At 37.4% G+C, this 12,653-nt stretch overlaps 1 protein-coding gene across 5 annotated transcripts in view; it reads right to left on the bottom strand.

The window, feature by feature from the left end:
* The window catches only part of CNTRL (centriolin), a 37,663-nt gene that overhangs the window by 15,492 nt on the left and 9,518 nt on the right, over positions 1–12,653 (bottom strand). For all 5 annotated transcript variants that reach the window (XM_042786509.1, XM_042786508.1, XM_042786507.1 and 2 more), the window contains 12 exons: positions 11,883–12,108; positions 11,292–11,401; positions 9,990–10,184; positions 7,341–7,494; positions 6,641–6,861; positions 5,758–5,934; positions 4,640–4,774; positions 3,289–3,434; positions 2,656–2,836; positions 1,506–1,685; positions 1,025–1,204; positions 352–468 (listed from right to left, as the gene is read on the bottom strand). In XM_042786509.1, the coding sequence (XP_042642443.1) occupies positions 352–468; positions 1,025–1,204; positions 1,506–1,685; positions 2,656–2,836; positions 3,289–3,434; positions 4,640–4,774; positions 5,758–5,934; positions 6,641–6,861; positions 7,341–7,494; positions 9,990–10,184; positions 11,292–11,401; positions 11,883–12,108 (2,022 nt within the window). The remainder of the gene's footprint in view (positions 1–351; positions 469–1,024; positions 1,205–1,505; positions 1,686–2,655; positions 2,837–3,288; positions 3,435–4,639; positions 4,775–5,757; positions 5,935–6,640; positions 6,862–7,340; positions 7,495–9,989; positions 10,185–11,291; positions 11,402–11,882; positions 12,109–12,653) is intronic.

A 12,653-nucleotide genomic window follows, 5' to 3' on the forward strand; every position in this document is an offset into this window, starting at 1 on the left:
CTGTCCCTACAAAAATGCTCATTCAGCAAAACACGTGTACCACTCGGATGCAACAAAATTGCTCTTTCCATCCCCTCGTATGACTGAGGCTTACAGACAGAGCCACCTTAAGGCACTTTAGTGAACAGGTGATAGTTTTACCTGAAAGTGGGCTACTCTAGCCAGTGAGGTTTCCATTTTGTTCTTTGGCAGATGTCAGGGGAAAGAAGAACACTGTGACTTGGAAAAACTTGAGGAAAATAGACAGGGCACACATGTTTAAAGATGGCGTTATCAGAAATTTGCTGAACAAATATACCTAAGTATTTCATCCTCCTCATATATTAAAGCACAAACATCACTGCAACCTACTTGTTCTTCCTTCTCTTTAAGGAGCTGTTGTAACAATTCTATTTCTGCTTCTGCTCTGGCAAGATCCCGGGCTGCACGAGCTGCCTCAGCACAGAACTCTTCAGCTTCCTCAATCTCCTAAAATTGACATTTTAGTTTGAGCTTTAGTTTGCAAGAAAACTTCACAGGCTTGCAGATGTCTCACACAGCTTTGTGAAAAGCTGACTAATAAGAAGCACCAGCACTTGTCTGTTCTGGAATTCCAGAAATTGGCAAAACTTATGTAAAATAATGTTTCTCCTTTAACTTTACAGTATTTCTACAGAGGAATGTCTGTATGCAGGCAAAAATGGTTCCCAGTTCTAAAAACTTGAAGTGTAAGAACAAGCTTCCATAGTCCCTTCTTTTGCTCTTCTGCCTTATATAACAATGCATTATCTATTGTTTGATTTCCAGTTAATAAGAGATTTAAACTTACCTCTCCCTCACCTTCTAACAACTCTGCAAGAGTGCCTGTCCACACCCAGATTTACTGGGGCATTCACCTACTGTATTTCAAGATGAGACTCTGTCCAAAGCAAGAGCATAAAGCTCTGAAGCTGAATTTAAAAGACAACACCAGGACTGCTCCCGTTATGATAGCATTAGAAAGCACTACTTATACACAAGCAATTAATTATCAGTGTTGATTTACCTCAGCTCGCTCCTGATTAATTTTGAGAACGGTCCCATGAAGAGCCTTTAGCTGATTTTTAGCAATGGAGAGCTCTGTGGCTGCCAGTTTATCTGAAGTGACGATTGCTCTCTTTAATTCCTTCAGTTCTTTATCTAGACTGACAAATTGCATTTGTGCCCTGGCATCTTCTGTTTTTTTCTGAAACCAGGAAAAAAACAGGTTTTGTAAATTTTAAGTAAAAAGCAGCATGGAAGAAAGGCTTTCTGTTGGTATGTCTTCTTTTCCCACACATAGCCCATTTTGTACAGAAGTAACAGGAAAAAAAACCCTAAAGCAAGGACAACCAGTAAAATTTAAGGAAAAGAAAGATATTATATATTTAACCTCAGTGTTCCTTCCTGTATTTGATCTGTTTTAGAAAGCAAAATAATTCAGGAGTTTCTGAATCTTCTTTTCGTGAACACACACAGTGCACAGATTTGTCCTTACTCATTCCTACCCTTTTCTCTAAATCTTCCAGCTGAGCAAGAATAGTCTCTTTCTCTTCATCTGCCTCTTGAAGCTGCTGATCAGCAAGGCCCTGAATTTCTTCCATACTCTTTATTTTTTCATGTAAATGTTGAATTTCATTCTCTAACTGACGGACCTTGATCTTATTCTGTCTGTTTTCAGTTTTAACCTGTAAGTGAAATAAGTTAGAATGAGTAGCTGGATTTTTTTCCCCCCCCTCCAATCAAGAGCCACCCTATTTTAACAATGTAAAGAAACAACTTTCCAGGAAGTGCAGGTACCAACATACTTTGTATCAGAAGAGAACAGAAAGAAGTGCTTTGCCACTGTAACTATTACATTTTAAAGTTACCCAAGTTATTTTGGTACTAATATGTATAGTGATCTTTTGAGGAGGTTACTGGCTACATTTTTCTACTTACAATTAAACTTTTTTGCCTCTGAACCATGTCATTGAGTCTAAATTCAAATTCACCAAATAATCAGGTAAAAACCATAAGGATTATTTAAAAAAAATATCTGTCTCCACTGTTACATGAATGCCAAAAAGTGAGTCGCTGTCATACAGCTAAAATTTGAGATTGCTTATGGAAGTTTTAATGCACATTAAACCCCTCCAAACATTTTCTGCAAGCATTATACAATAAAAGCCAGCAAAAGGTCACAAAGGAGAGTATGTTGTGTCAAATATACAGTTTAACACATCAAAAGAAAGCAAGAATGGCTGATGTATTTCACTGCTTTAACCAGAATTTCACAGTATACACAGCGTGGAAGTGGTCAGTTATTTGTTTTCCTGCCTCAGAAGCTTTTGCCTGTTTATACAGCTTCTTTATAACAAAAATTACTACATGACATACATTTGTGCACAACAGGAAGAATCAAAACTCTAATAATGGTTAGTATTCCTATTCTAATCACAAGTAACACCATCCCGCTCCGACGTGAGCTGGCAACATGTTTCTGACAAGTAAATGCATTCATCTACCTTCAGTAAAATTACAGTCTTCTGAAAGATGGAGAGCAGCCAAGCTACATCCAAAGTGAAACTTGGTCCTTCAGCTGCAAGTTACACTTTTTAGACTAAACTGCAGTAAGACTAATTGTCTTACTCTTGCTTTTGTTGTTTTGATACGTGCCTGTCTATATTTCTCCTGTACTTCTTCCAGTTTTTCCTGCTGGGATACCACTTCTTCCTGCAATTGTCTCTGTCTAGCCCATGCTTTCTCTTTTTCTCTCTGAGCATCAGCAAGGATATCATTAAATTCTTTCTGCAGATTTGCAAGGCTTTTCCCTAAAACATCAGATGAATTCTGACATCTGAAAGAGAAACAATCCAGATTCCAAGACAGAAAAATAGTGATTTGAAATTGTGATAACAGATACTGAAATAATGAAGCCTAAAACAATACTGCAAGTTTAAGACATCCAGTGTAAATGAATTCAGGTGCAGCACTGAACACGTTACACTGCACGGACAGTGGCTCTATTTGTACCATTCTGTCTTTGTTTATTACCATTCTTTGTTGCCGGGGTCAAAGTTTGCCCTGTCCCTCACAGTGAAATCCAAGAGGACTGCACATTTCCCTCAGTAATATAATTATTGAGCTCAGGTGATGCTCTCTTACCAACCCCAGGGTGCTGAAGGTCAAGTCTGAACTGCCCCAAGTTGCACTCAGTAGGATGCAGCACACACACACCTTGTTGCTCTCATGTACTTACCACTTTCACATGAACAAATCTAACACTGTTCGTACTTTTATGGTACTCACTCAATCTCTCCAACTCCTGTCTGAAGCTTTTGCTTGAGTCCATTTATACGAGCTAACACTTCCTCAGGGTGAATTAAGTTACCAACCGCATGGTTTAGCTGATTCTGAAGATCTTTAAGCTGTTGCTTCAGGAGATTATTGTCTCCCTAAAAAAGAAAGAAACAGACAAAAAAACCCCACCGTCCACAAAACCATAAGTAAACAAATGCACAAATGATAAAGCTAGAATTTTTAATAGCTAGATCTGTTTTGGGGTTTTTGCTGTTGCTGTTGGGTTTTGGGGGGTTTCTATTTTTTTAAATAAAGAGTCTAAACATTTTTTTCAGCATGGCCTGAGCCACTATGAACAACAAAACAAGAACACCCCAAACAACCTTTGCCTTTCAGTTTCATGTTGAAAAATATTTAAATGACAATTCAGAAATTATCTTATCCTTTCTTTAAACTAAGGAAGTACTGTCTCTACATAAGCAAAGCCCAGTACACTATCTATCCATAAGAGAGGAGGGAACAAGTGCAGGCACTGTCCCAGTCACTAGACCAAGGAGTCACACTTGTCCTGGCCCCACTGTTCCTGAACTCTTCTCTGCATATTGGCAAGCTTCAGCAAAAATAACAGTGCTAGTGTCTAGTGAGGAAGCTTTACAAGCTGATCCTTTATAAACTCTTCCTGACGTGGTCAGGCAGTTGGACTAGATGACTGTTGTAGGTCCTATCCAGCTGAACTATTCTATTCTGGTGGTCATTGTAGGCTCTGAGGAGTACGTGACCTGGAAAAAGGGATCTGATGGATACAAAGGAGGACTGAACCCAGCCTTCCCACAATGAGGGAAACTGCTATAATCACCCAGCACTTTTAAAAAAAATAAATAAAATTAGGGGAGTTCCTCTCATAGCCATATTTTGAAGATCTTGAACCCAGTATATTAATCTTGCCTAGAGAAATCCTGCTGATTGAGCCTTTCAGCAGCTTTAGGAAGAGGAACACCGTTTCTAATCTTATTTAAGATGAGGAAGTTTTTACTTCTGCATCCAGGTAGTTTTCTTACTGACATGTACTGAATGAAGCTTGTGGGAAATTAAGAGACATAGCAATTTATCAGTCCCTCTGCAATGTAACCAAGCAGCTCTGAAATTATTTTAAAGGTCAGTCTAGATATCTAAAATAGACAAAGACTATCTTGTAGGGTCTCTGGACAAGATAATTAAAGACAGGAAAAGTTATAAATACTACTGAACTTCAAAACAAGATTCATCTAGAATCCTTTAAAATTCTTATCACATTCCCCCTGGGGGAATGGGGAAACATGCTGTTTATCAAGTAACTTTTTAAAGGCAACAAATACTTCACCTGCAATTGTTTGAACTGAGAAAGGAGCTTATAATTTTGTTGTTCCTTCTCTTCTGCTAGTTGTGCTTTGGTCATAGCATTCTCTAATGCTTGTCTTTCTTTTTCAAGTTCAGCTTGTAAGGCTGACAGTTCCATCTACAATCACAGAAAACTTCCAGATTAACATCCCCAGCTTCCAACCCCAAATACACAACAGCTTTATTTCTTAAAATAGTAACAATACGGCAACACCTCCTAAAAAAAACCACAACAGAACACCACCAACCATCCCAAATCAACCCATCATTTTATATACGTAACAGGTGTATTTCCAAAAATATCATCATGATGACTGAACTGTAACTTCTAATCTAGACCTAGCATGAGCATGTCCTACCCATCAGGTAACTGACAGATTTACATTTTATCAGTGTTCTGCAGCGAGTTTTCCAGTTCTTCCTGAAACATTAAAAGACTTGGAACAGTTAGGGACAGAACACCACACTTTACTGTTTTGCATTTTCATTTCTGCCCGCAATCTGGAATGTGCAGTTGGAATGCATCTTGCAAATCTCACCATATTGATTTCTGATGAATGGAAACTGAGCCCAGGTAATAGTTATTCTACATCATCATCATCATACATGAATCTAAGTAAGGATCCTCAACAGTAAGATAAAATGGAACTGTAGAAATTAAAGCATACATTGTTTTTCCCCAGCAGAAAGCTACTACTTTATAATATATTACAAAATAAAACAAACAGAAAGATTTGCTATAAAACTCCATTTTTATTACAAAGAGCAAAGGCAATCTGTCTTTCACCGGCTACTTTTCACAGGACTGCTTTAGTGTAATTTCTTTGATGTGTGCATGGTGATCTCTTTCCAAAGAGATGCAGATTATTATTTTCCCTTTAAATATGGTGAATATTCTCTACAGGGTCCCCAAATGAGCTGTACCTTGCTTCAATGCAGAATTATAAATCTTGGCAAACTGACACCACCTTCCCTTTGGGGGCACACCTAAACCAACAGTTATTTGCAAGTCAACATTGGAGATGTGGTCCAGGGGAGACTTGGTTGCCCCTCGTCACGGGGTAGATTATCCCTTTGGTAACCTGACAGCTCTGTTCTTACCTGGCTAAGTTGTTTCAGTCTTTCAAATTCTTCTTTTTGCTGATTGGCTTCAGTGTCTCTGTCTCTTAGCTGGGCTTCTAGTTCAGCCTCATAAGCACTGATGCCCCCTTGGGCATCTCTAAGAGATTCATTTATTTCTCGCTGCTCTTGGAGTGCACCTTCTAGCATTGTAATTTCCTGGAATTTTACATTCATTTTAGAAATATGTACACAGGAGAGCCAGGATTTCTCAGAGTACATTGCTTCTCTTCCTCTGTCACTCTGGAACTCATCATCAATGTGACAGCAGATAGGTCAAAATAGAGACACTAACCCTAATCACTAAACTTTAAAACTTAAAAGCCAAGTGGCACCACTACATACAAAGGACAGGTCAATGATGCTACTCTGACAGACTACCAAAAAAAAAAAAAAAAAGTCTACATTCAGGCTAGAAAGGTGTAGCTTAAAGTGATACACATTTGTCCCTAAAGTTTACATAAAACTTACCAGGATACTAAAGCAGCTCTCTAAGTAATTGGCTGATAGGACAGATGCAGGCTAATAATACACATCCTCAGCAAGTGTCCAGACAGTTTTCACTAATGCAATTCACTACACTGACTGTAAATCCATTTTTATTAATGTCTGAAACTTAAAGCCTGCATTTCTGAAACATCTTCCATAAAGTACAGATTTATTATATGTCTATTGGAACTGGTTTTAAAGGCCAAATTCTGTTCTTTAATGTGCATGGGAACATCCAATTGAAGATACCATATCAAAAAATTATTTTACCCAAGACACCTCACTCTGCTACTACCAATTTGGTCATATGCTTATTGTTTTAAGTGTTTATTCCTAGGTATCGGCATTTGGGAAGAAACATAGCATTAAGCCTTACTTTTCTCATATTTTCTGCATCCATGGCAACTATTTCCAGATTGTTTCTTTCCTCTTCTAGATCTGCCAATCTTTGTAGCAAAGATGTTTTATCCTTCTGCAACTCCTTACATTCATCACTGGCCTGTTTTGCCTGACACTTAACACTTTCCAGGTATTCCTGTAATCCAGTGATAATACTTTCTAAATCCCTTTTCAGTGCTTCATTTGTTGCTATTTGACCTGCAGAAATGCAAAACAAATTTGAGATAGTTAAGAAACCCCACTAATTTATAAAACAAACAAAACTGCCTCTCAAACTTCTTTAAGATATTCACCTACTGGAATATGTAGTAACAACAAGTATCTAGAACTCAACCAGAAAATGCCTGTGCTGTGTTTTAAAGACTAGAACTTCCCATGTTATCATATTAACCTGACCACTGGAAAAGTTAAAAAGAACCCTCCTGCAAACTATCTTCCCAACAATGTACAAGTAAGGTGAGCATACTAAAGGAAAAAAAAAAATAAAAATAAAAATAAAAAAAAAAATATATATATATTTACCCAAAGTCTCCTTTTAGATCAGTCAAGAATAGTTTTTCAACTTCTTTCTAAATGTTTGGTATTTATTTTAAGCAAAGATAAACTAAACTGAATCACCAATTCAATTATCACGTTAATGTAAATACAAGAAATACTATATGACAAAAAGAATTTACCATCAGTGAGCTGTTGCTCCAAGTCCTTGATTTCCTCAGTTTCCTTTGCAATCCTAGAGAGCATTTCGTCCAGGCGACTCTCAAGATGTTTGTAATGTTTCTTCATTACATCAAACTGCTGTTCTTTACTTGCTTTTTGAGCCTTCATGTGAACCTGTAAATTAACAGTTGGAAAGGAAAAGTGCGACAATGTCAACAGAGGTTTAAAAAGTCAAATCAATATTTTAGCTCAGTTCTGCTGTGTCTTACTACTGGCACTAAAAGTCACAAGTGCAGCGTATGTTGTGGTGCCTGGGGTTTTTTGGTTATTTTTCCTTGTTACTTCCCCACAAAGAATCCCAGATAGGCAAGCAATCAGTGTGATTAACAGCATCGTTAGTAGTCTCCTCCTTGCCCAGGCATGATGAATAAGGCCTGCATTTGGAAATTATTACTCATGGCTACTACCTGTCTTTCTGCCTTTACTTTTTATTATACCATTTCCTATTTCAGTCAAGAGCAAACATGATTTCCTCCTGAAGCTTTAATCCTGTCATCCTGCATTGCATTCACAGCAAAGTACTCTCAACATCCAGCAACATCAGGCCAACTTTATAGCTAAAATTACTTTAAGCGGAACTTTTTTTTTTAATAAATATTTCTGGGAAGTACACTGTACCTGCAGCTCACACAGACTTTGGTCAGGATTTCATGCATTTAGTATGAATTTATATGATTGTTTCAGCTGTGTGCAAAACTTGGTTATCAACACAATATAGTGATGTTTCTCACTGGTATGAAATTACTCACAAACTCCATTGCTAGAAGACTTAGAAAAATACAGAATTATACTGTCATGATAAACAGCATCATTTTCTTACTACTCAAAAAAATAAATCAAGCTAGCAGCAAAAATTTTAAATACAAGTTCTCAGAAAAAGTTGCTTTTGTAACAAAAGGAATGGGTAAAAACATAGCTGTCTGTATCTTTTAATGGATTAAACCGAAGTTATCTTTAACATTCACATTAGTACAGTTTAACTTGCCACCTTGTTAAAGACAAGCCACCATTCAGCTTTCAAAAGTGAAATTTCAATTATTAAAACCCGAGTAGAAGCGCTGCTGCTGAGTCATTTTGCCGCAGCATGTCACAAGAGAGCTGTTTGGAAAAGAAAAAAAAAAAATAAACAAAACAACAAAACCAAACACTTACAGCTTTGCCTTTGTCTTTTCTTCCTTCGGTCTCATTTGCAAAACGCCCCACCCCTGATCTAGAATTCATCCGACTAAAGAACCGATCTCTTCAGCACCGAAAGCGATTAAGCGGAGTCTCCCATCTCCTGGCCCCGCAGCTCCCCGCTCCTTCCAACGGCCCGGCCGCCCCGCGGGAGCGCCGGGCCCGGAGCCCCCGAGCCGCCGCCGCTCCCTGCCCGCCCCCAGCCCGGTCCTTGCCCGCTCCCTGCCCACCCCCAGCCCGGCCCCTGACCGGTCCTTGCCCGCTCCCTGCCCGCCCCCAGCCCCGGGCAGCGCTTCCTGTGTTGTGATTTGAAGCGGGAAGGGCCGGGCTGGCTCCCGGCAAGGGCCCGGCCGTTGGCTCAGGGATCCCGCCAGAAATGCCTCAGCCCTCCAGATACTTACCAGCTGAGGGAAAAAAAAGAGAGAGAGAAAAAAAAAAAGTATGCATTTTTTAAATGTGTTTTCAGGCCTCAGCTGGGAACAGGAGCCAGGCATAGTTTTTCTTTACATGCTTAAAAGCATCAAGCTGGCCTGAAAATGTCTCATTTAAAAAGAGATGCACTTTCTAAAACTCTCTTAAAAATCGTAATTTCATTTAATTTAAGATTGCTATAAACATTTGCTGTACCTGAACACAGTGTCAACTCGGGAACAAAAAATCTTGCTTCCCTGGAGATCAAAAAAATAAAGACTATCTTGGTGCCTCCCTTAACGTATGGCCTCTGAGACCTTGTTCAATCTGTCAGTAATGACAGGACTGTATGTGACAGCAGAGAAAGGGCATTAATCCCCACTGAAAAGGCAGTATAAATCTTTTCAGAATTACAACTATTTATTCAAAATTGACTCTAGTTTTATGATGCTGAACTACAGTGTAAAGCCAAAGTTGCAGCCATCTGCAGCTCACAGGCAGGAATATTAATATAAACTGTCACCACTTTGGCCGGGTCAGCTACATCTGCTGCTCCAGACAGCTTTTCTATGCTGACCTCTTGCAAACAGAATTTTGTGCCAATGCAGTTCTCAGACAAAGCAGGACTCCAGCTATAAGCCTGCAGCTGTTACAGAGACCCTTAAAAATATTTAAATCCAGATTCTACAAAAAGATACATTAAGGATTTCTTACACAGAAATTGTCTCCAAGGCCCTGCAGAACATGTTTTTGCAAAGCATATAGATCTAATTCTTAATGTTCTGCACAGCAACTGCATTGAAAATAAGCTGCCCAAGTGTTTTACCAAAGTTGTTTTTTTGTTTGGGTTTTTTTAAATTGTGAGGAGTTTTATGTTTTTCAAATTGTAACAGCTGAAGAAATTAATACATACAAAAATATATATAATCCATGAAAAAGGCACAACTGAATGGTAATCTGTTAAAAGTAGCTTTTACTACATTTTTCAGTACATAAAAACTTAGGATTTCAGTTTTACTTACATGTCTTGGATCTTCAGGATTTACTGAAGCAAGAGAACTCTGCAAGTCTTCAAGCTCTTTACGTTTTTTCCCTAATTCTCTTTCCTGTTTCTCCATTTGTTTTTCCAGTTCTAATGCTTCCTTGCGTAGCTGATGCAGAATTTGTATCCTTTCACTCAACTGTTGTTCAAGACCTTCTTTGTTGGCCTGTGATATCTGGAGATAGCATTAGGGGGTTGGGTAAAATAGTTTATATGGAAATACACAGCTGAGCAAGAACATTTTAAAAGTTAAACGAGACTGATAGTTTAGCCCAGCAGGTTGCCTAAAAATCATCTATTCATTGTTTTAAATCTTCTTTATTTTCTTAAGATAAGAAACTCATAGGACTGTCTCAAAGAGAGAAAATAGAAAGACAGTTTGCTTATGGTTTTATAATGTTAGTCTTGGTACCATACCAGGACATGACAGAACCCTCATTTTGACCATCATCCTGAAGTGTTTTGTTTTCAAACAAGGCTTCAGAAGTCTCTTGTGTAGTATCTTCTTGTAGTCTTAAGATGACTATCTGCAATGTCTTTTTTTCCCCTGCCACAGTTAAGACTTCTTAAGTTAAAATATGGAAGATCCTGGTCATTGATTTTAAGGAAAGTTTAAAGATAGCCATAATTTATGACAGTTGTTGAAGAAATGGAAGATACAGTGTTAATTTAATGCTGATAAATGTTTTAAAATTAATTCTTGCTGCCAATTATGTAGCTACATTGCTTATTATTAGCTCCTTCCCGAAAGGCCTTTTCTGATAAATCGGGATGTATTCAATCCACACAATCATACTGACAGGTTCAGGTACAACTTCTTTTCTCATGAACATGTATGTGATGTCACCTGCACTGTTTATGATGTTATACCTTTACTCTGCTACTTTCTGCTCTACCTACACCTTGAGAGAGCCACAAGCTTATGGTTACCTGAACAGAGATGTTCCTATTCAAATCCAAGTCTTCTGCTGCATAATACAGTGACCCTTAACTGTCCACTTACTGTGGGACTCAAACCTGTATTTATGTTCTTCCAAAACATTATGGAAAAAGTTAACAATCAGCACCAGTATCACATGGAACATGTTGCACTACAACTCTGACATTATTTATAAACAAGCTATCTAAAACCAGTAATATTTTTTCTGATGCATGAAAAATGGACTTACATATGTACAATGGCCCCTTTAAAAAACAATGGGGATAAAACCAGCTATATTTTCTACATCAACACTGCTTCAAACAGTTTCCCTTGCTATTCATGTAGCACTTTTTTACATACTTTTTTCTGAGCCAGAGCATCCTCCAGTTGTTGCAGTTCCCCTGTTACTTTCAAAACTTGTTGCTCTGCATTTCCTATTGCACTTTGCAATTCTTCTAGTCTTATTTGTGCTGCAGTCAAAAAAAAAAAAAAAAAAAAGCACACAAAACCCACAACCCCACAAAATACATTATAGTATTCTGTATAACATTGATACATATTTTCTGTTAACATATTAATCAGAATGCATTTTCTTAAAACAGTGATAATCAAAGCCAATACTTTTTGAGAAACCAGAATGTAAGTCTAAAGTTTTTTTTATAAGTCTTATACAATTAAATTAATGCATCAAATACAAAATCTCCCTATAATTCTCTTTTCAGTATCATTTAATCTTTTCATCCTGAGTTATCTTGAAATAACAATGAAAATAAATTGTAATGGTTTTGACCCAAACTGCATCAAGCATAGTGTTTAGAAATTACAGCACTTAAAGCCTTTGACACACTCTTGCTATTTTTAGGTCATATAGGTGTCAAGCATTTAATCAATGGAATGAACTACACTGATATATATATTTTAAATTTTATTTTATAAAAATTAAGATGTTACCTGAATTAATCTTTTTTTCTTTACTCTCTAGTAGTTCATCTAGAGTTTGGAGCTGCAATTTCAGCTGGGGTTTCCTACAGCAGTCATTTTCATCTAGTTGCATTTTTCCAATCTCCATCTGCTGAGCTTTGTTAGCAATGTAGCCTTCTCTTATAAACATATTTCTTTTATACCTGGCCTTACCAATGTACGGGCTTTCACCAGGTACATTATCAAGTTCAACATCCTGAAATGTATGAAGCACTATGTCTTTATATCCATCTCAGAAGTACAGTTGCAGTCAACTCATAATATACATTTAACTCTCTTAAGAAGTATATAAAGGAAAACAAATTTGAAACTAGAATAATTAGAAGAAAACAAACTACATTTGACTTGCTGGCTTTGAACGTTCTTGTTATTTTACAATAGAATTAAAACCAAACAAACCCAGTTAGGGTATGATCAGTTCGTTGCAAATGGGTAATGCAAGTAGATATTTAACTGGAGGAATTTTTCTTAGTATTTGAGGCTTAATAGGAATATAGCTTATATTTAGTCTATTCCATTGTTGCACTTAAACTTTACTCAAACATAAAACTTAAAAAAAATCATTTGTAGTTAATGATTACTGATCTTTACATTTCTTCTGCAGACCCCTTTCATTCAGGCATATTTACATTTTTTTGTAAGTATGACAGAGGTTAGCTCTACTAGGAGAAAAAAAAAAAAAACAGAAAAATTGCCAGATAATACTGTCTAACTCAAGAGCATTCTGGCTTGTGGAATTTC

Source organism: Tyto alba, unplaced genomic scaffold, assembly GCF_018691265.1.
Source record: "Tyto alba isolate M040663 unplaced genomic scaffold, T.alba_DEE_v4.0 Super-Scaffold_11, whole genome shotgun sequence".
NCBI classification, from domain to species: Eukaryota; Metazoa; Chordata; class Aves; order Strigiformes; family Tytonidae; genus Tyto; species Tyto alba.